This window comes from Crocuta crocuta, unplaced genomic scaffold (assembly GCF_008692635.1).
Source record: "Crocuta crocuta isolate KB4526 unplaced genomic scaffold, BGI_CrCroc_1.0 scaffold54, whole genome shotgun sequence".
Taxonomy (NCBI): domain Eukaryota; kingdom Metazoa; phylum Chordata; class Mammalia; order Carnivora; family Hyaenidae; genus Crocuta; species Crocuta crocuta.
The window spans coordinates 3,557,875-3,582,516 of NW_027530356.1; the positions used below are offsets into that span (position 1 = coordinate 3,557,875).

Sequence of the window (24,642 nt, forward strand, 5' to 3'; positions counted from 1 at the left end):
ATGAATGTTGAGGCCATCGATTTGAGACCTTTCCTTTTTTTTAATACAAGTATTTAAATTTCCCCTGTAAGTACTATGTTAGTGGTATCCGACAGATTTTGCTAAGTTGTGTTTTTCTTTTCATTCATTTCAAATGTTTAGGGCCAATTTGGCCCACTTCTGAGGCAACTGTCTTCTGAGGACTCTCTTTGGTGCTCTGTATTCTGAAGATTTTCCTCTGCAGCTGATAAGAATACAGCTCTTCCCAGCCCTGTGTGGGCTCCAGGGATTGTTCTGTTTTCTCCTTTTTTTTCTCAGTTTTGGTAGCTCCCTCCCACACAAATGCAGATTACCACTCAGGCAAGGACTTGAGCTGACTGGACATCTCTGCATGTTTCTGGGCCCTCCGTCTTTGCAGCTCCCTTAACCCCAGTATGGTGCTCCACAAAACTTTAGCTGCCTTGACCTGGTCCAAACTCTGAGCTCTGTTTCCTCAACTGATCTAGACCGCTAAACTGTTGAGTTCTCCTGCCCTATACTGAGGCCTAGAATCTCTCTAGACACAGAGCTGAGCTATTTCTAGGGCTCATTGCATATATTTATTTCTTCTCAGCAGTTGCTGTCTTGTGCTATCTGTTGTCCATTCTTTGAAAGCTAATATTTCACACCTTTTGTTTAATTTTCTAGTTACTTAAAACAAGAGGATAAAACTAGCCCCTGTTATTTTATCATGGCTGGGAAATGAAGTTCATCTTAGCATCTAGTAGGTAATTAATGAATGCTAATTACAAATCTAAATAAATCACTCAAAAATTCTTACTGAAGTACATTATCAAGATAGGTGATTTTATAATTGCATATTGATGTTGTATAAATATGCTTTTTTCCCTTTGTTCTTAACCTCAGTGCAATCAATAAACAAATATAGTAGTCTGAAACTTTTTTTTATTTTTTAAGCTTTGACATGCCTAGACTATTAACATGAGCCAAATTTTGTTACCAGTGCTTTTTGAACTTTTTCAGAAATAATGTGTTGAAAATTATATAGTCGGTCTAAATAGTATTTGCTGACAGCACTTTTAAGTATTTTTTAAATGTTTTGAGTTATTTATGGGCTTATTGTATTTTTGTGACATCTTTTAATCAGATATTAAGGTCTAAAATCTAACTCATTGATCATATATATAACTAAAAAGGCTATTGGGGAGGATTCTAACAGTATACAAGATGAGATGTAACTCTGAGATGAAAGATATTCAGTTACTGATTTGAAAAATGCTACAAATGTAATATTTAATTTGTGAGGTTTTTAAACAACCTTTTCTTATAATTCATTTAAGAGCTTAACTTTTAATTGGTATCTAACCCTCAAATTTGTCTTATTCAGTGCTTTCCTCAATGATGTACAGAAAGACATAGAAGGTATGGCTATCAAATTTGCAAATGGCATGAAGCTTGGAATGGTTAAAATACTAATGTTTTGCCCTGGAGTCTTAAAAGAAAGGTACTGGAAAGAGGAGAAAAATAACTCAGTAGCAACATATGTCAAAAATTTGTTGAAAAAACTGGTTTGTTTGCCAGAAACATCAATACATCAGTTACAGTGCATCAGTAGACGTGTACTGCCTAGAACAGGCTAAAGAGTGATAGTTCCTGTTACTTTCTTGTGACTGTTGTTGGTGTGTTTGGTTTATTCAAAAAATTGTTTTGAAATACATTTAGGCTTATAGAAAGGCTATATAGAAAAACTATTATAGAAAAATAGTACAGAGAGTTTTCATATATGGTTTAATCAGTTTCTTTCTTTTTTTTTTTTAATGTTTTATTTATTAGAGAGAGAGAGAGAGAGACACAGCCTGAGCAGGGGAGGGTCAGAGAGAGAGAAGGAGACACAGAATTTGAAGACAGGCTCCAGGTTCTGAGCTACCTATCAGCACAGAGCCTGACACAGGGCTTGAACTCATGAACCATGAGATCATGACCTGAGCTGAAGTCGGACACAACCGACTAAGCCACCCAGGCGCCCCTACTCAGTTTCTTTTAATGTTAGCATTTTATATAACTGTGGTACATTTATCAAATCTAAGAAATTAATATTTTTACAATATATTAAATAAAGTACAGACTTCTTTAACATTACACTGGTTTTTCCATTAACACCCTACTATATACCTTCTATATATAATAGTATATTCAGTGTTTGACCCCAAATTAAAGTGTAACAACCAAGTCAAATGCCACTTTTTCTGTTACTGCCTTCCATAGTTAGAATGGCTTTCTCTGTTCTATGCAGTTATACTATATGTTGCTTATACTTTGTTTTCTCTTATTGGATCTGTTGGTTCTTTCCAGATTTTAATTACTTGGTTAGGGACTCACTCAGTCTAATCCATCCTCTTACTTACGATGAAATGTAACCAGTGTATTCAGAGTACTGTTAAAGGAATTTAAAATAATATGATAAGAATAGTAGTTAAAGGATATTTTATTGCATAAGAAGAGCACAATCTCCAACCATTTGTGAAAAAGAAATTAAATGTACCCTGTATGTGAAAATAATGGACAGATTTTGAAAGAATGATCTAATAACGAATTTGAGGAAAGAGCAGTGGATATTTTTTAACATTGTAAAAAGTTATTGATTGAAATAAATCCATCTCTCTCACTCACATTAGGAAAATGTTAGCTAATAAACTCTGATCAGTATAACTCTGGTCTACATCTGAATGTAAAAATTATGACAAAGTTTCCTTTGACATCTTCGTTGTTTAAAACATTTATTTCAATGCTTATTTATCTTTGAGAGACAGAGAGAGAGAGAGCTTGAGTAGGGAAGGAGCAGAGAGAGAGGAAGACACAGAATCTGTGTCTTTCAGTTTCCTCTGAGCTGTCAGCACAGAGCCTGATGTGAGGCTCCTACCCATGAACTGTGAGATCATAACCTGAGCCGAAGTCCGATTCCCAACCAACTGAGCCACCCAGGTGCTCCTGACATCTTCGTTGTTTAAAGTATTTATATCAGATTTTGGAATTAGCCTTAATTGCCTTTTATACTAACATTTTGGCTTGTTCATTTTTGTAAATGTTCATTCTTCTTTTTGTTGCCCATTTTGTTTTTCACCTAGTCGAGGTTGTTTTGTTTTGTCTTCTTACAGGAGTATAGCTTAGTGGTTGAGAACTTCCTGGGATTGCATGCCTGCTGTGTAACCTTGGACAAGTTACCTAACCTTTTTGAGACTTAGTTTCCTCATCTTTAAAATAAGGATAATAATCATAATAATAGCTATCTCCTTTAGTTATTGCATAGGTTAACTGATTTAGAATATGAAAAGAGCCTAGTGCCTGACACACAGTGTTGAGAGCTAAGCCTCAACAAGTGTTAACTGCTTGCTGTTACTACAATTAATTAGTTAATTTACAACTTCAGACACTAACAGAATAACTCACCCTTCTCTGACTCTCTCGTTCTGCTTTTATTTTTTACTCTTACAAAGAGAAAGTCGTACTGCTGCCTTGCTTTCAAGATTTTTGTTGACATTGTAACTACATATACTCTTCTTAATTTTGCTATTTATATAGCTTCGCATTGGTGCAAGCTGAAAGGAAGGAAAGTTTAAGGCTCTTTTCAGCTTGACACAATCTTTTTTTAAACAAAACCACCATATCAAATTGTCTATGACTTTATTAACCAGCATAATTTATCAACAAAAGTGATTTTTCCATGTTTATCCTAAAATATTATAGTTCTAAATAACTCCTGAAGCATTCAAGCAAAGTTGTATTCAGTATAATTTTTATGTTTAGATGCTTTTGAATATTCTAGCTAAAAAGTGGTATCCCGGACTACTTTGGAAAACTGTTTGGCAGGATTTACTAAAGCTTGATATGCTCTGATCCAGCTTGATTATCCTATGGTTCCACTTTTATGTATATACTTAACAGATGTGTACATATGTGTGTTAATGTCCGTGGAATGTTTATAACAGCGCTCTTTGTAACAGCTCCTAACTGGAAGTTCCCCTAATGCTCATCAACAGTAGAATAGATGTTGGCATATCACACAATGTAATACTGTATAGAAATGGCAGTGAAAGATCTGCCAAAAGTCTCAACAGTACGGTTGCTCAACAGTAGGGATGAGTCTCACAGATACAGCAGTGAGAGAAAGAAGTCTAAAAGACCATTTGCTGTACTGTATGGTTCTATTTATCTCAAGTGTAAAATTAGGCAAAAATCAAGCTGTTAGAAGTCTATGTGATAACATTAGGAATGGAGGTTGAGGACTAGTTACTGGCAGGGAGGACGAAGGGAACTTCCGGAGTTCTATTTCCTGGTACAGGTGTGTTCAGTTAGTGAAAATTCATCAAACTGGAAAATTATATTTTGTGCACTTTTTTTATGTATAGTCAAAAGATTTCAAAAGAAATCAACATATATATGTAGTGAGCCTACTGCATTATACATTTGATGATACTGAGGTGCCAGTCTTGAGTGCACAATTTTTGTCTGGCGTTGTTTAAACATCAGGGAATTACAACAACAAAGACAGGAGAGATGGACATCTGGTCCTAAGTCTCCTAGGCACTGGTAGTTTTCTTGGGCTTCCTATACATTGGCATAAAGTGCCACTGTCAGAAGGTAGAAATGATGAGGATCTTTTATTACAGAGTAAACATCTTTTTTAAATGTTTATCAGGGCGCCTGGGTGGCTTAGTCTGTTAAGCGTCCGACTTTCGCTTGGGTCATGATCTCGCGGTTCGTGGGTTCGAGCCCCGCGTCGGGCTCTGTGCTGACTGCCAGCTCAGAGCCTGGACCCTGCTTCGGAGTCTGTGTCTCCCTCTCTCTCTGACCCTCCCCTGCTCGCGCTGTCTCTCTCTCTCCTAGAAATTAATAAAACATTAAAAAAAATTTTTTTAAAAATTAAATAAATAAATAAATGTTTATCTATATTTGAGAGAGAGAGAAAGAGAGTGAGTACAAGCAGGGGAGTGGCAGAGAGAAAGAGACACAGAATCCTAAGCAGGCTCCAGGCTGTGAGCTGTCAGTGCAGAGCCTGATGCAGGGCTTGAACCGATGGATGAACTGTAAGATCATGACCTGAGCTGAAGTTGGATGCTTAACTGCTTAACTGCCTGAGCCACCTAGGCACCCCGCCAGCATCTTTTTAATAAGAAAAGATTGGCCCAGGGAGGTGACACTAGGCATGTGGACCTGGCTTAAGGCAACACCTTGTTTGATATTCTTATTCAAGGGCCTAGAGAGTTGTGACAAATTAACAAGACCCATTATACTACCTTGTATACCTTGTGGATGATAGAAACTAAGTGTGAACTTAGTTTTAAGTGACTCACATCTCAGGGAAGCATAGGAATTAATAGCAAGTTATTCTTTTAGCATAGTCCACAGGAAAGATAATATTTAATAATTCAAGAAAAAAACTTTTTTAAAGATTTCACTCAATTTTCTGTTAATGCAGCTAGATTGTTTTTTGGGCTTTTGGTTTATGTGTATTTGATTTTTATGTTTAATAATACATTTCCCACAACAGATATAACAATATAGAAATTACTAAAAAAAAAAAAGAACCCTTTTCTAGTTTCACTTGTAGATCTTTTCTTGTGTATCTGTACATACATTAATTCACTGATTCTAAGATGCATTTATTTTATTAACCCCATGTTTTAACATCTCAAGTTGGAATGTGTCTTTCAACTGCTCCCACTAGGTGGCAGTCATGCTGGAATTGACATCACGAGACCGGAAATTTGGCCATAACTGTTCATATTGTCTTCACTTCAGTTGAGTTATATGTCTTGCTGGTACTACGTGGGTTGAGTTTAATTGATGTTCTAAGTGTCTGGAAAAGAACTACATTTTGTGACTTTTCATTAAAACAAAAAGTTAGTGTTTGTGCAGAAAGGCACAGAAAAGGTCGAAGGTGTAAATTTAACATGATTGAAGCAAATATATTCATTGTTGGAAGGATAACTACAGTTCTGTTTCCCTGCACAGTAAAAACCAAGTGCTTTATGGAATCAAGAAGGGGAACTATTTTTTGAGTAAATAAAGTTACACTGCATTTTATTTCTGAAACATTTGCAAAAACATTCCCTTTTACAAGCCAGTCAATGCAACTCTAGCAGGAGAAATTGCCACATCCTGTGGAATAATAGATGGTTGGTGTGACCACTTCACACACCATTTAGGACTATTGTTAAGGAAACTGTGTCATAGCTTTAATTGCTTACCTTTTATAAATTTGCTGAATTTTCTTATCTCTGTGTTTATTCAGTTATTACACCTGTTGGGATAGCCATTTGATTTTTCTATTCTAATCTGTTAATGTAAGATTTCATGTTGGCTTATTTTCTGATGGCAAACCATTCTGTATTTCTGGGAAAGTGACTTGCTGTTTTCTTTTTAAATTAATAGTTATCTTGTGGTTATCGTCTCAATTTGGTGTGTATAGATTTACCTCATTCTTTTTAATGGGTGTGTTGTTTTTCTATTGTATATTTTTTTATATGGCTACCTTATGATTTCCAGCTTTTGCTATTAAAAACAGTGTAGCATGGAGATTCTTTATACATACACCTTTATATACTCAGGCTAGTATTTCTGTAGAACAGATTCCTAAAATGCTGTGCATTTTCATTGTTTAATAACATGAAAGAAATGTAAAAGTTACTTTTAAAAAACTATTTACTTGGCTTAGAAATGTCAGTCATCATTGGAAAATACACCAACATGCTAACAGTGGTTGTCTTTGGGGTGATGGGCTTATGTGTGATCAAAAAGAAAACTTTAAAAGTAGAAATGGAACTTACTTTAAAAAACTAAATGCTTCTGAAATCAAATACTCTTTAGAAGTCCTTAGTTTTTGAACATTTGGAGGGTAAAGAATTGTCATAGCTCCCCAATAATTCATCTAGCATAATACAGAATACATGAAGCATATTTAAAAGGTATTTGTAGAAGTAAGTTGAACTGAATTCTTGAGTTTAACAAAGAAAAAACTTCTTGCCAATTCTTTTACAGGGTTTTTTGATTAATTCAAAACCAGAGAATGCCTGTGAACCCATAGTGCCTCCACCGCTAAAAGACAATTCATCTGGGACTTTCATCGTGTTAATTAGAAGACTTGATTGTAATTTTGATATAAAGGTAATATTTGTTTTTTTCATTTTTTTGTTACTGTTTTTTTAGTTTATCTACTTTAAATTCTTCCTTGTTTCAGAAAGACTTTAAGAAAGTATACACAATTCATCCAGCTTAAGAAAAGAAAGCGAGGACAAAAGGAAAATGAAGGTGAAGTTGGTGAAGGCGAGAAAGAGAGGAGCAGGTTAAGTCTTATTCATCTGCTACAAAATTGGCTCTAAGCTTTTAGCAACCAGTACCAAGGGGAGATAGCAGCACTTCCACGATTCACAGTTTTAGTAAGATTGTAAACAAGTTGACCAGGATAAAAGTGATTGTTACTGGTTCTGAGAATTTGCAGATAGAAGTTAGAATCTTGAACTGTGGTTTAGTAATGGAAACTTGCTTGATCTAATCTAGGAATGGAAACGTTAACCTTCAGTTTTACTTTACTCTTCCATTATCAACATTACATATATATTTATATTTATGTTGACATTGGGACTTCTCTTTTGTACTAAGCTGCCTCTGTCACCTGTATGCAGTTTGTCTCCCTGGAGTGGGTTAAGTCTGATAAGTAAAACAAAGTTTGCCATAGGACCTCCCTCACTATCATTAGTGCTCTTCTAAAGGTGTGGTTTTTTGATGCTTTCAATACGGTCTTTACAAATCTGGTTGTGGATGGCCTTGGCAGAAGAGCCACATTGAGGCCTGTATAAAATACACCTTGGTGTTACTTTTACTGAACTATCTTAGACCTGAGTGTTGTGTAGCTTCTTAGATGTATCTTAGAGAATAGACATAGGATATTACTTCATGTACTTGACACAGTAGTTTGATCTTAGATGATTTATTCAGTAGGAACAGACTAGTGCTCTGCCTGATTTTTGTCTCTGCTTCTTGCATTTCATGAAAGAAATGACACCACTATAATAAACTTATTAAAGGAACAAAATAGTAACTGCTAAAGGGTTTGGAAATGTAGGGCACTTTGGAAACGATAGGTGTTGTTACTATTGTATTATCAGTCAAATGATTTCCTGTTCTTCCGAGTTATGTTATGTCCTTTCTAAAATAGTTTGAATTTAAGCCATTTTAAGATTAGACCCAGAACTAAGCTGTAATAATTTCAGATTGTTCCAACAAAAAGGATATATTATTGTAATATTTCATGAATTTCTTGCCAATAAATTAAAAGTAAACCAAAATTTGCTGATTTTAAGGTTTATGGCATTATTATGCTATGTAATTTTATTAACTAGAAACTACAATACTTTTTTTTTTTTTTTAGAATTTTTTTAGTTCATGATGGGAAGAGGTTCACTGCAAAATTTAGGGAAATAGTGCCCTTGAATGTTTATTTTTGATGGTAGAAACACAACTCAGTGATGTGTAGGTGCTAGGGTTATTAGTCTTCCTGTCCCTCTAGTGGACCCTCAACCTGAGTCTGAGTGCTTCTAGTGGAGTTTTAGGATTAGCTGGTCTCCAGGTCCTCTCTCCCTGCTCCCTGCCTTGAATTTTATTCTGCAACCATACCACCTCCTTGAAGTCTCTCGACTTGTTGTATGAGGCTAACTACACCTTTGTGCCTTTATACATACTGTTTTCTCTATTCAAGTCTCTGGCCAAGATGACATTTAAGTGCTAGCAGAGGATGTTGTCTTTTCTGGAAGTTTTACTTTTCTTTCTGCCCCCTCTGGCAGGATGAGTCATTCTAGCCCACTGTGCTACTCTTCTACTTTGTAAATAGCTCCTTTACTCTTTATCACATTATTGTTTTTTATTTTATATATTTCACTTATATGAGCTTACTGTGTTTAGAGGTCATGTATAGTTACCTTGTTTGTATCAGGGTGCATAGTAGACAAGTGATAAAGGTTTTTAAGTCAAATTATGTAGAATAGTGGTAAGGCTTCTACTTAGGTGTATAATGCATTTTTTAAAAACATGTACATGCAAAATCTTTTAAATGGATTCTCATCTTAGAAAAATGTTAAAATTTTTTCATTATACCTCATCATGTAGGTGTAGCTTGATTTTATTTTATTTTATTTTTAAATTTTTTGTAGACCTAGTTTTAATGAATAAGGTCCTAGTCTGTTGTATATGTTTTTTTTAAAAACTCTGTTATCTTTTCTTCCCAAATAGAGTATTTATTATAGCCATTTAAAGCTAATAGTTCCTTATTCATGTTGTTCCTAATGGTTTCTGTCTTGTCTTAGTTGTATGAAAAATATGTGGCCTCAGGGGTGCCTGGGTGGCTCAGTTGGATAAGTGTCTGACTTCGGCTCAGGTTATGATCTCACAGGTTGTGAGTTCGAGCCCCACATTGGGCTCTGCGCTGACACTGCGGAACTTGTTTGGGATTCTCTCTCTCTCCCTCTGTGCTCCCCACCCCCAACACCCTCTCTCATTCTCTGTCTCCCAAAATAAATAAACTTAACAAAAAAACCATGAGACCTCAGTTTACAGGGTGTCTAGACACATTGATTTTAATTAAAGTCTGGAAACAGACTGCATACATTTGAATCCAATTTTTTTTTTCATTTGAAATACAAAAAAAGAATTTTTAACAAAAAAGAATGGGAATAACAGTGACAAGTGGGATTTCACCACTGGATACTATGATGTGACTATAACAGTCTTTTATTTGAAACTCAAGGAACAACTGCATTCCAAAACAGCTAAATATGCAGGTTCACAATATGAAGATGTTTTTTAAACTGTCACATTCACTCTGAAGCCCACTCATTTCCTTCAGCATCCCAGAGATGAAGCACATGTTCTGTTCAGCTGTACCATAAAGTGACAAATACCCTGCACCAGTGACATCACAAGACAGTTGCCTATGAAGCCATACTTCTGACCCTGGGCTCCAGCTGCACCTTCTCATATGTCGTCATCCTCACCAGGGAGAGAAGTTTGACAGACTCCAAGTTAGGGTCTCCAATTAGTTTTCTAGAAGGCCAGAGGAAGGGCTTTTCAAAGTTGTAGTTACTTTTGGCAGAAATATCATAGTACTGAAGGTTTTTCTTTCAGTAGAAGACAATAGATTTTGCCTTAAGTTTCCTGTCCTTAATGTTGACTTTGTTGCTACACAGCACCATGGGGATGTTTTCACATACTCATACTAGATCTCTGCCAGTTAGGCACATTCTTGTAAGTAACTCTTGATGTTACATCAAACATCGTAATGGCACACTGGGCTTGGATGTAATAGCCATCTCTCAGCCCACCAAGTTTCTCCTGACTGGCCATATCCCATACATTGAATTTAAGGTCCTCTGTTGGTATGGAACACCAGGGGATGGACCCCAACACCCAAAGTGATTATGTATATCTCAGATTCACCCGTCAGCTGATGTTTCACAAACATAGTTTTTCTCTGCCATCATTGCCAACCAATTCAGGTTTGGACTGGACTTGGGATTCTCCTTGGACAGCCATTGTGCTGTTACTTCCAGAAGTATCTCACCTGACCTGAATCCTGTTTTTATCGTTTATTAGTGGTGTGATCTCAGGCAAGCTATTTTACCTCTGTATGCCTCAATTTCTTTATGTGTAAAATAGGAGCTATAATGTTCCCTACATCATAGATTTGTTCTGAAGATCAAGTGAAATAATCAGTGTTAATGCTTATCAGATAGTGTCTTGCACACAATAAGGAAGCAACAGGAATTAGCTGTTGATGTTGTACACTTTTTACCATTGGTGTAAAATAGAATAAGGATCAAGATGGCAGAGATGCTAACTGTACTAGGCCTAGAAGTTTTTCACAGTTTGCTGTTTGCAAGCTGGAGAACCCGGACAACCAGTGTGTAATTCATTGTGAGTCCCAAGGCCTCAGAACCAATGGAGCCAATGGCATAAAGTCCTGGAATCAAAAGGTCCAAGAACCAAGAGCTTTGATGTCTGAGGGCTGGAAAACGTGGATGTCAGGAAGAGAGAGGATTTGCCTTCCCTTTACCTTTTCATCTATTTGGGCACTCTACAGATTAGATAATGCCCACCCATGTTGATTAGAGTGGTGGATTTTTTTTATTTTTTGCTGCCAATCTCTTTCAGAAATCCCTGCACAGACACACTCCAAAATACTGTTTTACCAGCCAGAGATGACACATAACATTAACCACCACACTGACCTTTCAGAAACTAAATTATTAGCTGATAAGTCACACTGTGATGCAGTACTCAGTGACAGTAGAGTGTGAAATTTCTAAAGGACAGTTTAGTCATGCCAGCATGTAATGTATAAAATAAAAGTTTCATAAATTCACCAGAGTAAGAAATAGGCATCACCTATCAAGGTAGTGTTAAATATATAAGGATAAAGTCCTCACACTTACTGGAAAAACAACTGAAATGTCATCCAAAAGAGCATTTCCTTTCTAAGGTAGTCATTGGATGATAGGCTATCAGCTTTATTAGCTGTAATCTTTGGATCAAAATTCTATGCCTATATTTTCTGGGCTTCCAAATTGATGATTTTTTTAGTAGGTATGTTATAGAACGTAATCACTTAAATGTATGTTCTAGTACTTTTCTGAATTGAAAATAAATAGCTCTTTGTATAAAATAGGGGCTCATTCATATATATCCACAATTTGTATGAATACATTGACTTAAGAAAATAGAAAAATAGAAAATAGAAGAAAATAGAAAAATAACTCATATCCTTATTCCTGATGTAGCATCCTGGGACAAAGTGCTAGAAGTGCTTAATTCAGCCCCATACAGAATGCTGCAGTTGATAGTAGCTGCAAGGTTATATATTTTGTCATGCCACTTATCAGAAATGATACCCAAATTATCTCAGACAAATGAGAATGAGCAGTGTCTTACAAAGCTTTCCTCAGAGGAAACCTTTTCATTGTAGATAACAGAAGGGAAAAGAAGAAGTAAAATGTCATCAAGATCTCGTAGTAACTGTGGTGGTGGTAATCTTGGTAATGTGGGTACTTCAGGGTTTACTTTTTGGAATTCTTTAGATTTTTTTTTTTTTTTTTGAAGATGTGTGTTTTACTATAATTAAAGAAACCTAGACATATTTCTTCCTTAGAAGTCAATGATGAAGTCAAGTTGTGTTCTACAAAAAAGAAAAAGAAAAAAGGCAGTTTTTTTGTTTTTGTTTTTGTTTTTTAAACAAACTATCCGAAGTGCTTTGTGACTCAGGGATAGCCAATAAGGATTCAGAAATGCAATGAACAGTTTTTGGAAGGTAGCAAATTGCATTGTTTGTCACATTCTAAATTAAAGAGAGCGCTGTTTTAATTTTTTTTGTCTTCTGTTGAGAGAAGCACATCTGAGCCTTTTAATTTGTCTTGCTCTAAAGAAATGTAGCAAAACCGATACCCAGAATTAGTATTTGGATATGTGAAGTGTCCAGAGGGCTAATAAGAACTGTTGATTACTCGCCAGCTGCTTATTCTGAAAGCAATCACTTTTACTCACACTGACAAAAACTGTATGCTCTGAAAAATACAGCTCTTTAGAGGAAAAGCAAAACAATGTTATTTTGTTTATCTTTGTACAATGCTGTTCTTTATTGTGACAAACTGTAATTGTTGGAAATGCTAGTTTTTTGGTGAGTATTTGAAGTTCAAAAAACATTGATGGCTCTGGTAAATAAATTAAGGCATTGTTAAATCTTTTAATTAGAAAAATGACTTTGTAACATTCTGAGGCAGAGGGTTCTCAGAAGACTTGAATTGGCATCCCAGTGGAAAATACTACTTTTCTTTTTTTTTGTAAAAATATCTGGTTATTTGAAAAACATTTTTAAAAAATCACATAAAACAGAAGTTTTCAGAACAACAAATTTCTGTATTTATATATAGCCAATAAAGATTAGTTATCAAAAGTCTATTCATTGTCCTTGAGATGCTGAATATTTTCATCATATGGTTTTAATACTAAGTAATTTCTTCAAATAGTTATTTTAACTGAGCTCTGGACAAGCTTGGTAAAGAGATATGGTGCATTGCATGTACTTCTGAATTTTATTACCAGTTTCTGCTCTAATGATTATTTTTGAACAGTGCAGCTACAAAGCCATATAGGCCAGTTTTCAAGCAGCTGAAAGGACTTAGTTATTCCCTCTACCTTTTTCTTTCTTTTTTTTTTTTTTTCCTGACATGGATCAAGTTGCATTTGGATTGTAGATAATAAGGAATACATTGGTACTCATTTTCTGTTGCAGTGTGACTTGTATAAAACTTGGGTGTCATACAAACCCCCTTGACCTGACTCCTGCCTATCTTCCAAGTCACGTCTGTACTTTGCCTGCCCTGTCACCTTACCCTTCAATAGTTTACAAGTCCATATATGCAGTGAGCAGTCTCTCCCTTTCTGTCTGGTTTTTACCATGTCCTTCATGGATTACCCTCCCTCTGCTTGTCTCTCTGGATAGCCTAACTTTATTTTAGCTCTCAGATATGAAGTAATCTGAAACCTTTCCTGATTTTCACTAAGGTTGAATAGATCACTTCTTCTCCAATGTATTACTTAATCCCATTTAATCACTTTTTCTTTTATATATCTTTGTGAGGGAAAAAATAATGTTTTAGGTTCTATAGTTTTAGTGTCTAATACATCGTATGGCACTTGGTGGATGCTGAGTAAGTATTTGCTGAATGAACTAATTTAGAAAACTTTAAGGGCTTATACTTAAATTTAAATGGATTAAAGAATAAACAGTATTATTGGAACCTTCTTTTGGCTCCATGTTCACTTGATTTAATGTTCTTGGAAGTATTTCTAAATCTAGATACTCATTCATCCCATAAACATGTTTCTCTAGATCTCCATGTTTTCTGAAAAATTAAAAAAAATTACCGTTAACATTTTTAGGTTATTTGGATGACCTTGTAATAAATAAACATACAATTTTTTAAATGAAATTTTCTTATCTTATAAAATAGTCCTCTAGTTTTCCTTTCTAGTTTTAACTTTCATTACCTTTTTCAGGCCTCCAGGCTCATATAATACATGGGATTCCCAAATTTCACTTAAAAAAATTTTTTTTAAATGTTTATTCACTTCTGAGAGACAGAGATGAATAAACTCACTCCCCAGAGTGAGTAGGGGAGGGTCAGAGAGAGAGAGGGAGACACAGAATCAGAAGCAGGGTCCAGGCAGGGCTCAAACTCATGAACCATGAGAGCATGATCTGAGCCAAAGTCAGACACTTAACCAACTGAGCCACTCAGGTGCCCCCACAATTTCACTTTTATTTCTGTAGTACCAAGCAAATAGATATGTATTGAGTAGAAATTAAACTGAAAATTATCTCAAAGTTGCTTAATATTATTATTTAATTTTTCCTACTCTTTTCTATGTTCCTCTAAAGTAATTTATAGCATTTGTTATTAATGTACTTCAGAATCATGTTTAACAGATTCCACAAAAGGCATGCTTTCAGGGATATTTGGAGTATGGAAACATTTTTACCTACATATGGTTCAAACAGCTTTGTGCTACTAGTTCATTAAATTATTCACTTATTTCCTCTACCCTTTAATAAAAAAAATCTGCATTTTAATAATTAGTTTCCTTTATATACATTTATATTTCCTTTATAACATTTATGCAATATTAAAACAGTAAAATTTTCTTCTTTTACCAGGGAAGTAATATTCAGTGAAAGAAAACTGTAAAATAGTAAATTACATGTACTTTAACCTAATGAAACATGTAGTGCCCATTACTGTATTTACATATCTCTTCCCCACACATTCTTTTCCTTCAAAATCAAGACAATCCGATTATTCAGATACACACGGCTGTCCAGGTAGGGAAGAAAGCTAGGATCTAGAGGAAGAGGAACATGGATTATATCCATGCACTCNATGAGAGTGAAACATCATTAGAGCCCTAGTAGCGCCTTCCTGGAGTAGCTTTTCCCAACGTGGCAGTGTAGTGATCCTAAAATAACATGTGGGAACGGGACTTGATCTTGGCAGGATTGCTTGCTACATTTCTGGATCTTATTTCAACTATTGATTGTTCTGTGCTGTAACAACTCTAGGAATTTTTATTCTATAGGTGGAATTAAGTTTTTACATTCACATCTGAAGCCACTAGTGCTGCTCCATTCTCATCTGCATTGCTTTGATCATTTGAGGAGATTCTGCTGCTTAATTTCTTCTTACTTTAGACAAAAAAGGTCCAAAAAAGAAGTTTTGAGAACTGTCTCTATTCTCTAAGTCTCCCATTAATTTCTTTACCTCATCTCTTTCCCTTTTAAGGAAAACAACTTTTTCTCCTGTGTTGAACATCTAAGTTGGGAGAAAGAGTAGTTTGTACCAGGCTGATGGTTGAGTTACTGTTGCTTTGTATTGGCAATTCTAAAAGAAAAGAAAACCAGTTTTCTAAAGAATTTTTTCAGTTGGCATTTGGAAGCAGAGTTAGATTGCATTTTCTGCAGAGGATCCTTTGAAGTCCCTTGGAGGTTGGATCATAAAGTGAAGCTCAAATTGTTTCAGATTATGCTAGAACTGCCAACACCCAGTGTCTAGCCAGCATGGTCAGAAGAGGCCAGGTTCCAGAACCACCCAGGATGTGTGTTAGATACTGTTTTCTTTTTTGTTTTGACTTTTTACCTTTTTGTATTTTGAAACTAGCATACACAGAAAAGAAATTCATAATGTATGTTTGCACAATTTAATAGTGCATACATAGGGCACTATGATAATGAATATCTGAGTACTCCCTACTCAAGTTCGAGAGAGAAACGTTACTTACTGATGTTAATTAATCAAACTTCATTAAAGGCTCCATTAGGCAAGTTATTTTCATTTTTTAGGTTTTATTACATCTATAGATATTAAATGCATATTGATATCTGATCTTCGTGAGGGAGTTTCCTATTTGGAATATTTTTATAGTAATTTCAAATGTTTTAATAAAGTGATATTAAGTGTACTGCAAGGTAATTGCTTGTTAAAGCTGCTCACTTTCTTGTATTTGAAAAAGCTTGTTATGAAAACAATTCTTTGCTAAGGCCAGACCAAGCCCCTAAACTACTGTGCATTTCCTATTTCTTTACTGTATATTCTTTTTTTTTCCCTTCTATATATTGTTACTGTATTTCTCTGTAGTTTGATTATAACCTAAAAAAACCATGGATACTTTGTCATTTCAGCTTCTTGGGAGTAGAGCCTATGTTTTATGCAGTTCTGTGTACTGAGTTTTTTATCACAGTACCTGGAACACCAAAATGAGCAAGTAGTGAAGGAGGGAGTATACTCAGAGCTCTACCAATGGGTGGCGCTAAGCATCAAAATGCTCATTGTAAAGTTGTTCCTTCAGTTACGTTTCAGCTGTAGTACAAGTTAGTCACTAGTTGGGAATTCCTAGTTGGCTGATAGCAAGTTCAGAGAGTTTTTTTTTTTTTTTAAACAAAAAGTTCTTTCAACAAGCTTTATTTAGATTGGTGGGTGGGTTGAAAGGGAGCTTCTCATTAGGCTTATAAGTAATTAAGACTTGATTAGAATATGAATCTCAGCAGTATCCAAAAAATATGAATTATCAGATTTTTCATTTTAACATGTAGTTTAATATGCATATCAAACTAAAGAATAGTTACCCATAAACTTATGGATACTTCTATTAAATTGCATTCCTGAGAATTTATTTGGGTGACTTTTAAATGATGTAGTTAATTTTAACTGGTAAAGTTGGTTACAAAGTAACATTTTTAATCTTTTACTTTTATTATATTTTTAAAATGTTCATTTATTTATTTTGAGAGAGAGCACATGCACATGAGTGGAGTAGAGAGAGAAAGAGACTCCCAAGCAGGCTCTACCCTGCCACTGCAGAGCCCCGTGTGGGGCTCAAACCCACAGAACTCTAGATTACAACCTGAGCTGAAATAAATAGATGGACGCTAAACCAACTAAGCACTCAGGTGCTCCTAAAAGATTTTTCTTAATGTTTATTTATTTTAAGAGAGAAAAAGAGAGCAGGGGAGAGGCAGAGAGAGAGAGAGTGAGAGAGAGAAGATCTCAAGTTGACTTTGCGCTGACAGTGCAGAGCCCATTGCAGGGCTCAGTCTCACCAATTGTGAGATCATGACCTGAGCCAAAATCAGGAGTTGGGTGCTCAACTGACTGAAGCACCCAGGCAACTCCCTAGAAGATTTGTTTTAAGAAAGCATCTTCAAACTAGTAGCAATATTAGAAATAGTTGCACATGATGGTTTATTTTGGGTTTTCTTAATGTCTCTAAGAAAAAAAGGATTATTTATAGTTTTAATTTATTGTACTAATCATGTCCTAGATACAGTATTAAACTTCACTGGAAATAGTCACATTTAGAGACCTATGAGCTAATTACTATGATTGGTGACGGTGTGTTATAGAATAATATTGTTGTAATGAAAAGCACAAATTCCTGTTTGCAGATATTGTACAGAACATTTAAGAACTCATTATAATAAGTAGGTTTCAAACTTTTTTTTTTTTGAGAGAGAGAGAGAGGCCACACACATGAAGGGAGTTGGGGAGGGGTGTAGGGAAAGGGTGAGACAATCTTAAGCAGGCACCATACTCAACACAGAGCCCATATGCTGGGTGGGGCCTGGATATCAGGACCATGCGATCATGACCTGTACTGAAATCAATAATTTGTCATTTAACCACCTGAGCCATCCAGGCATCCCAGTTTCAGACTTTTGACTGTAAGAAATAACAGCCATATCCACAGTAAGAAATTTATTTTTGCTCATGCCCTGATACGTATACAACACATAGCCTGTAATAAAGTTTGATGAATTAGTGTTTCCCTATACTGCCTATAATACTCTGGTATATGAAACTTCTTTTTATTAAAAAAAAAAAACAAGTTCACTTAGTTCCACTAAATTATTTTACTACCCAAAATTTATACTACCCTCAATATTGAAAAATTGCTTTCCCATGTACCAAAACAAAGATTGACTTTAAAATGCTGCCAGTGGGGCTAAGATTAACAATTCCAGAAGCAACGGATGTTGGCAAAGATGTGGAGAAAGGGGAACCTTCTTGCACTGTTGGTGGGAAGGCAAACTGGTTCAGCCACTCTGGAAAACAGTGTGTAGGTTCCTCGAAATTAAAAATAGAATTACCCTACAACCCAGAAATAACACTACTAAGAATTTATCCAAAGGATACAAGAGTGCTGATTCATAGGGGCACATATACCTGATGTTTATAGCAGTGCTATCAACAGTAGCTAAATCATGGAAAGAGCCCAAATGTCCGTCGATGGATGAATGGATAAAGAAGATATGCTGTGTGTGTGTGTGTATATATATATATATATATATATATATATATGTATATACACATATATATACACACACCAAATATATAGATAGACTATATATATATGGACTACTACTTGGCAATGAAAAAGAATGAAATCTTGCCATTTGCAACAACATGGATGGAACTGGAGGGTATTATGCTAAGTGAACTAAGTCAGAGAAAGACAGATATTATATTGTATCACTCATATGTAGAATTTGAGAAACTTAACAGAAGACCATGGGGAAAAGGAAGGGGAAAAATAGTTACAGAGAGGGAGGCAAACCATAAGAGACTCTTATATACGGAGAACAACCTGACGGTTGATGGGGAGGTGGGGGGCAAGGGAGAATGGGAGATGGGCTTTGAGGAGGGCTCTTGTTGGGATGAGCACTGGGTGTTGTATGTAAGTGATGAATCATGGGAATCTACTCCCAAAGCCAAGAGCACAGTGTATACACCGTGTGTTAGCTAACTTGACAATAAATTGTATTAAAATACTTTTGTAAAAAATTTAAAAATTTGTTTAAATAAAACAAAATGCTGCCACTGGAATGTAACATAAAATCTTTAATTTTTAAAGTTCCCAAGGATTCTACCTTCTGTGCTCTGCTGTACATGAAACAAGTATGGCTTTGCATACAGGCACAGATTTACCAGTCCTACCAAAAATATTTTCTAACGAAACAAATAAATTCAACTCATCTCCAAGCCTAAATAAACATACGGCATTTGTCAGAAGGTCAACACTCTTAAAATATAACCTTAAATAGGAGAGGAAACATGTCTTTGCATCACCATAACAAATGTCACAAAGCTTCAGCATTAAAACCACATGCTTTTTTTGACAGTTTTTCTTAGAACTTTTATGTACTTATTTTTTTTTTTTTTTTAAGAATTGAATTCTCATCAGGGTTCCCTCTTTGTTTCTCTACCACAGAAAAGAATTCAGGATGGGGGAAGGCTGGCATGACTACTACTAGTAGTCTACTGCTAGTGAGTATAAACAGAGAGGAAGTGACATTTGACACTCAGGAGAAAAACCAGCTAGGGTTTGGTGAAGCATATTTCACAATGATCCTCAGGTCGCTGGAAAAGGTCAAATCATATTTGGTACCTTTTACTGAGAAAGCTGGGAAAAGGCAAAATATTTTAGGAACAATTTTTATCCATGATGACTGAAGTAAAATTTTTGGCATATTTTTCAGGGGGAACTAAGCACAGATAGAAGGAACTTTTATTTTTGTGGCATATGTCTTGGTGGGTAAGGCTGGATAGACCTTCACCTTGGTTGTGATTTGGTTTGATTAAGCAAATGTTTATGTGAGAGAGCTTCTTCTAGGCTTGAAATATATACAAATAAGGTAGTTCCTTTCCTTAAAGAACATAAAATCTTACATTCAAAATACTCTAAATGTTAGTTTATTTTATCAGGTCTCTATTATTCTAGATGATACCAGGTTAGGTTTTTCTGATAATTAATTTTTTTACCAAGATGTTCTTTATCAGGATGGGGAAGTTCTCTTCTATTTGTTTTTTTTTTTTTTAAATTCAACGATATCATTTACATGAACAATATCATGAAAAGATGCGATCATTACTTTTTCAAGGCCTGCCCCCATGCTGGTACTGAAGTGTTTACAAAATATCAGGAGACTTAGCTATCATATATTAAGCATATAATGGCTACAGTAGGAATTGTTGTTTCATAGATTCTAGCATTATCTCCACATTTCTGATAGGGGGCTGAACATTGTACCAGCAGTGAAGAAACCCTACCTGAACTAGTGCTCATTGGGCCTGATGAGTTCTAACGGCTGCAAATCAGTGAACTAGGGTTTCACGTCCAGGAAACTTACATATGTTAGAGCATGAGATAAGGTTAGCTAGCATGTGTGTGACCAAGAATCTTGTTTCTTATTACCAGTAAAAGAGGCCAAGTTTAGCTCCTTTACATTTTTCTCCATTTATTATATGTCCTTTAATTCATACGTACCTATCCTGATCAAATCCCCTGTAGTGAGACTGAATGAAGTGTGGTGATGCTTCCCGTGGAATTTGTGCACACCTGCGCTTTAAGGTCTACAGCTTTAATAGGCAGTACACCAATAGTTAGAATTCTTGGTGCAACAATTTCTATCCTTCCTAGTGAACCAAAGTCACTAAATGATTGAACTTTGATACCTAGCTGTCATTAAGGATTCCATGTTTGGAGGATGGCCTTTTTTACCATGCAACTTTGGACTTACCCTCTTCTCCCAAGAACAGCAGTGGTAAGAACCCCACCTCCAGACTCTCTAGCAAGTACCACATAGCTGTGGAACTTGCTGAATGAACTTCTGCTGACTATACATAATTTTATCGTCTAGTAGTCTAAGCTCTATTCAGTAGCCAGACCGTCTCCTGGAACTTTATTTAGTATGCTCTCATCATAGAACTCAGAGCATATGGGTAAACACAGAGGGTATGACCACCTTTTAAATTCCCTAAACAGTTTAAAACAAAGTGATATGCTTTGGAACTGGCTGAGGAACAGGTCAGTAGCCTGCTCTACTTCAGGAAAAAGAAAACAAGTAGGAAAACAATGTCTAAATTTGGTGAAGATTTTTATTCTGCCATAAGATGGTTGCAAATCAAAATTTAAAATATGAAATAATAGAGATGAAGGGAGAAGCACAAAATCTCAGAGGCTTCTAAAGATCATCTAATAGTCTTTATGAAAAGAAGATAATAGCAACTTTTAATTCTTAGATATTTTCTACAAACGAGAAAAGCTGAGGAAATAAACTGTAGCATTGAAACAAAGTAGAAACTCTCACTGTAGCCAAGTAGTGGTGGTGAGGTGGGTACACATGTTCTTGTTAAGTCATCGGTGGAGGTCCATCTGCACTCTCCTAGTCTAGTTGTATTACCTTGAACTCAGTGGCCTAATTGAGAGAAGAGCTTTTTATGGAATTTGTCATTTTTGCAGTCTTAATTGTCTAAAATCCACCCCTGCATCAGGGCAGGTCTTTAGAAAGCTGAAGAATGGACCAAATAAAATTGGTCCCCACCAAATTGTTTGACTCAAATATGAAGTTGGCATAATACCATCATCTTTTATTAAGGAATACCATAAAAAGCAGCCCTACTTTATTGTTTTTATTTTAATGTAGCTGACACTTGAAAAATTATTTGTCCTACTAGAAGGGTCCTAATATAGAGATACAACTTATTTTTATCTTGCATTAGTATGTATGTTTGTGCTAGAACTGTTCCATTTGCTTTTATCAGTAGAACCAAAATGAATTCTAAGCAGTTAATCAAGTAGAAGATACCTTCAGGAAAGCCAAACCCCATCAGTCAGTCAGTCAGTCACTCATTCATTCATTCATTCATTCATTCAGTTCATCAGGATTTTCTGACCATTTTTCACATGCGTATTTGCCACCAGTATGTCTTCTTGGTGGAGAGCGTCTTTAGTCTTTTGCTCTCATTAGAATAATCATCAAAATGAATTCTAAACAGCTAATCAAGTCCTTTGATGATCAGATATGCATAGTGCAAACATTTTTTCCTAACCTATGGCTTGTTTTTTTCTTGACATGCCTTTTAAAGAGAAGAAATTCTTAATGTTGATGAAACCCAATTATCTTTTTATGAATTGTACTGTTGGTGTTATATAGATATAAAAAAACAAAAACATTTGCCTTCCTTTTTTTATATTACTTTTTTTTTTTTTGATAGTTTATTGTCAAGTTGGTTTCCGTATAACACCCAGTGCTCATCCCCACAAGTGCCCTCCTCCATGCCTATCACCCCCCTTCCCTTCTCCTCCCATACCCATCAGTCCTTAGTTTGTTCTCAGCATTCAGAAGTCTCTCATGGTTTGCCTCCCTCCCTCTCCCCCACTATCTTCCCCCTTCTTCTTCCCCATCGCCCACCGTTAAGTTCCTCCTAATCCTCCTATATGTGCAAACATATGGTATCTGTCCTTCTCTGCCTGACTTATTTTGTTCAGCATAACGCCCTCAAGGTCCATCCATGTTGCCTCAAATGGCCAGATTTCATTCTTTCTCATTGCCATGTAGTATTCCATGGTATAGATACACCACATCTTCTTGATCCATTCATCAGTTGATGGACACTTAGGCTCTTTCCATGTTTTGGCCATTGTTGAGAGTGCTGCTATGAACACTGGGGAACATGTGTCCCTAGGCATCAGCACTCCTGTATCCCTTGGGTAAGTTCCTAGCAGTGCTATTGCTGGGTCATAGGGGAGTTCTAATGTTAATTTTTTGAGAACCTCCACACTGTTTTCCAGAGGGGCTGCACCGATATACATTGCCACCAACAGTGTAGGAGGGTGCCTGTTTCTCCACATCCTCGCCAGCATCTAGAGTCTCCTGATTTGTACATTTTAGCCATTCTTACCAGCGTGAGGTGGTATCTCAGTGTGGTTTTGATTTGTATTTCCCTGATGATGAGGGACGCTGAGCATTGTTTCATGTGTCTGTTGGCCATCTGGATGTCCTCTTTGGAGAAGCGTCTGTTCACATCTTCTGCCCATTTCTTCTATAAGGAACTCGCCAAACTCCACACCTGAAAAAAAATAATCCAGTGAATAAATGGTCAGAAGACATGAACAGACACTTCTCCTTTCTTTTTCTTTATGAAAATAGCCTGCACTTCTCAGCTTTCCGATTTTTGGTTAAGCGCATCCCCCAAGTTTCCTAGGTTCAAAAATTAGTTTATAAAGAAGAATAAAAGATAACATTCTTTCATATAATTGCCATCATTCTATTATTCTGCCTTGTCATAGCAGTTCTGAATCTTCAGTTTCTCCTTTCCATATCTGTCTAGGTATAAATGGATTGTTCCAGAATACTGCCTCAGCCATATCAACCCCTTATTGACTTGCCTTATGTGAACCCTTGACAGAGTAGACCCCATATCTGTTTTTTCTGAATAGTCTTTAAGGTACTACACAATCTGTTCCATTTTTTTCTTTCTTCTCACCTCTGATTCTCCAAGAGCAACAGTAAAAATCAATAGCAATGACAGTAATCATAGCTAGCACTTATTTAATATGTGCCAGGTGCTGTTTAAGCACTATTTTAAGTGCTTTACATATATTATTTAATTCTCAGAATACCTCTTTTTAAGTTGAGGGTATTGTCATGCTAATCTTACAGAAGCTAACTTACTTGCCTGCCTAAGTTTATACAGCTCGCATATGACAGAGTCAGAATTTGAAGGCAGGTAATCTTGTTCCAAGAGTTTATAATTTTAACTTCTCTGCTACTCTTCCTTTCAGTGACATTCTTCTTTGTTTAGTAATGTCAACTCTATGTTTTGTTTTAAATATTTTATGTTTATTTTGTTTTAGAGAGAGCTCAAGTCAGGGAGAGGCAGAGAAAGAGGGAGACACAGGATCTGAAGCAGGCTCCAGGCTCTGAGCTGTCAGCACAGCTGTCAGCACACGAAGCTCAAATGCAGGACAGTGAGATCATGACCTGAGCCAAAGTTGGCACTCAACCAACTGAGCCACCCAGGCGCCCCTATTTTGTTTAGTTTTTAATAGACTTTGCTAGGTCCTGACTTTTGTTATTTTTCTTTCCTTTCATATGAGAAATTTCCCCCAACTTTTCTACTGTTAGCTTAAATTTCCTCTCTTTGTTAGAGTATAATTCAGATCCCATAAAATCTGCCATAGGTGTTTCAGCCCACAGCTTTTCCCCCCTAAGTTTCCATAAATTATTAGAATATTTTAGCACTTTTTTATTTGACCCACAAATTTTATAGATCATGGTGTCTGAGTCTTGATACTTTCTCAGTTTACTTCCTCTTCGCAGACATTTGTAAAATGTGAAGTAAGATTAATAATTCTGGTTTTCCTCCTGAATCATTGGGAAATCCCATGCTTCTTTATCTAACAAATACAAGTATATTCACATCTCAGCTCTGCCTAAATGTGATCTTAGGGCAGTTTCATTTACCTCATTTCCAAAATACTTTGGGGAGTTGTGTTACATATTAGAGATAATATCTATAAAGCACTCACGTATAGAGGTTTCATTACTTGTTATAGCTTTTGATCTGCAGCCTTGTTATGTGTATTCCATCAGCTGTTTACCCCAACTTCTCATGCCTTTGTGTGCCATAAAAGATCTCTACATATGATCTTTTTTTTTTAATATTTTTATTTATTTCTAGGAGCATGTTTGTTTACTTATTTATTTATTTTTTATTTATTTCT

General features: G+C 35.8%; 1 protein-coding gene and 1 pseudogene across 3 annotated transcripts in view; one reads left to right on the plus strand and one right to left on the minus strand.

Moving 5' to 3' along the window:
* RNF13 (ring finger protein 13) overlaps positions 1-24,642 on the plus strand; it is a 164,406-nt gene that overhangs the window by 55,984 nt on the left and 83,780 nt on the right. For 2 of the 3 annotated variants that reach the window (XM_077765892.1, XM_077765891.1), the window contains exon 4: positions 7,018-7,143. In XM_077765892.1, coding sequence (XP_077622018.1) covers positions 7,018-7,143 — 126 coding nt within the window. Of the gene's footprint in view, positions 1-7,017; positions 7,144-24,642 lie in introns of those variants that run through there. The other variant, XM_077765893.1, reaches the window with a different exon arrangement.
* LOC144233111 (GTP-binding nuclear protein Ran pseudogene) lies at positions 9,963-10,563 on the minus strand (annotated as a pseudogene).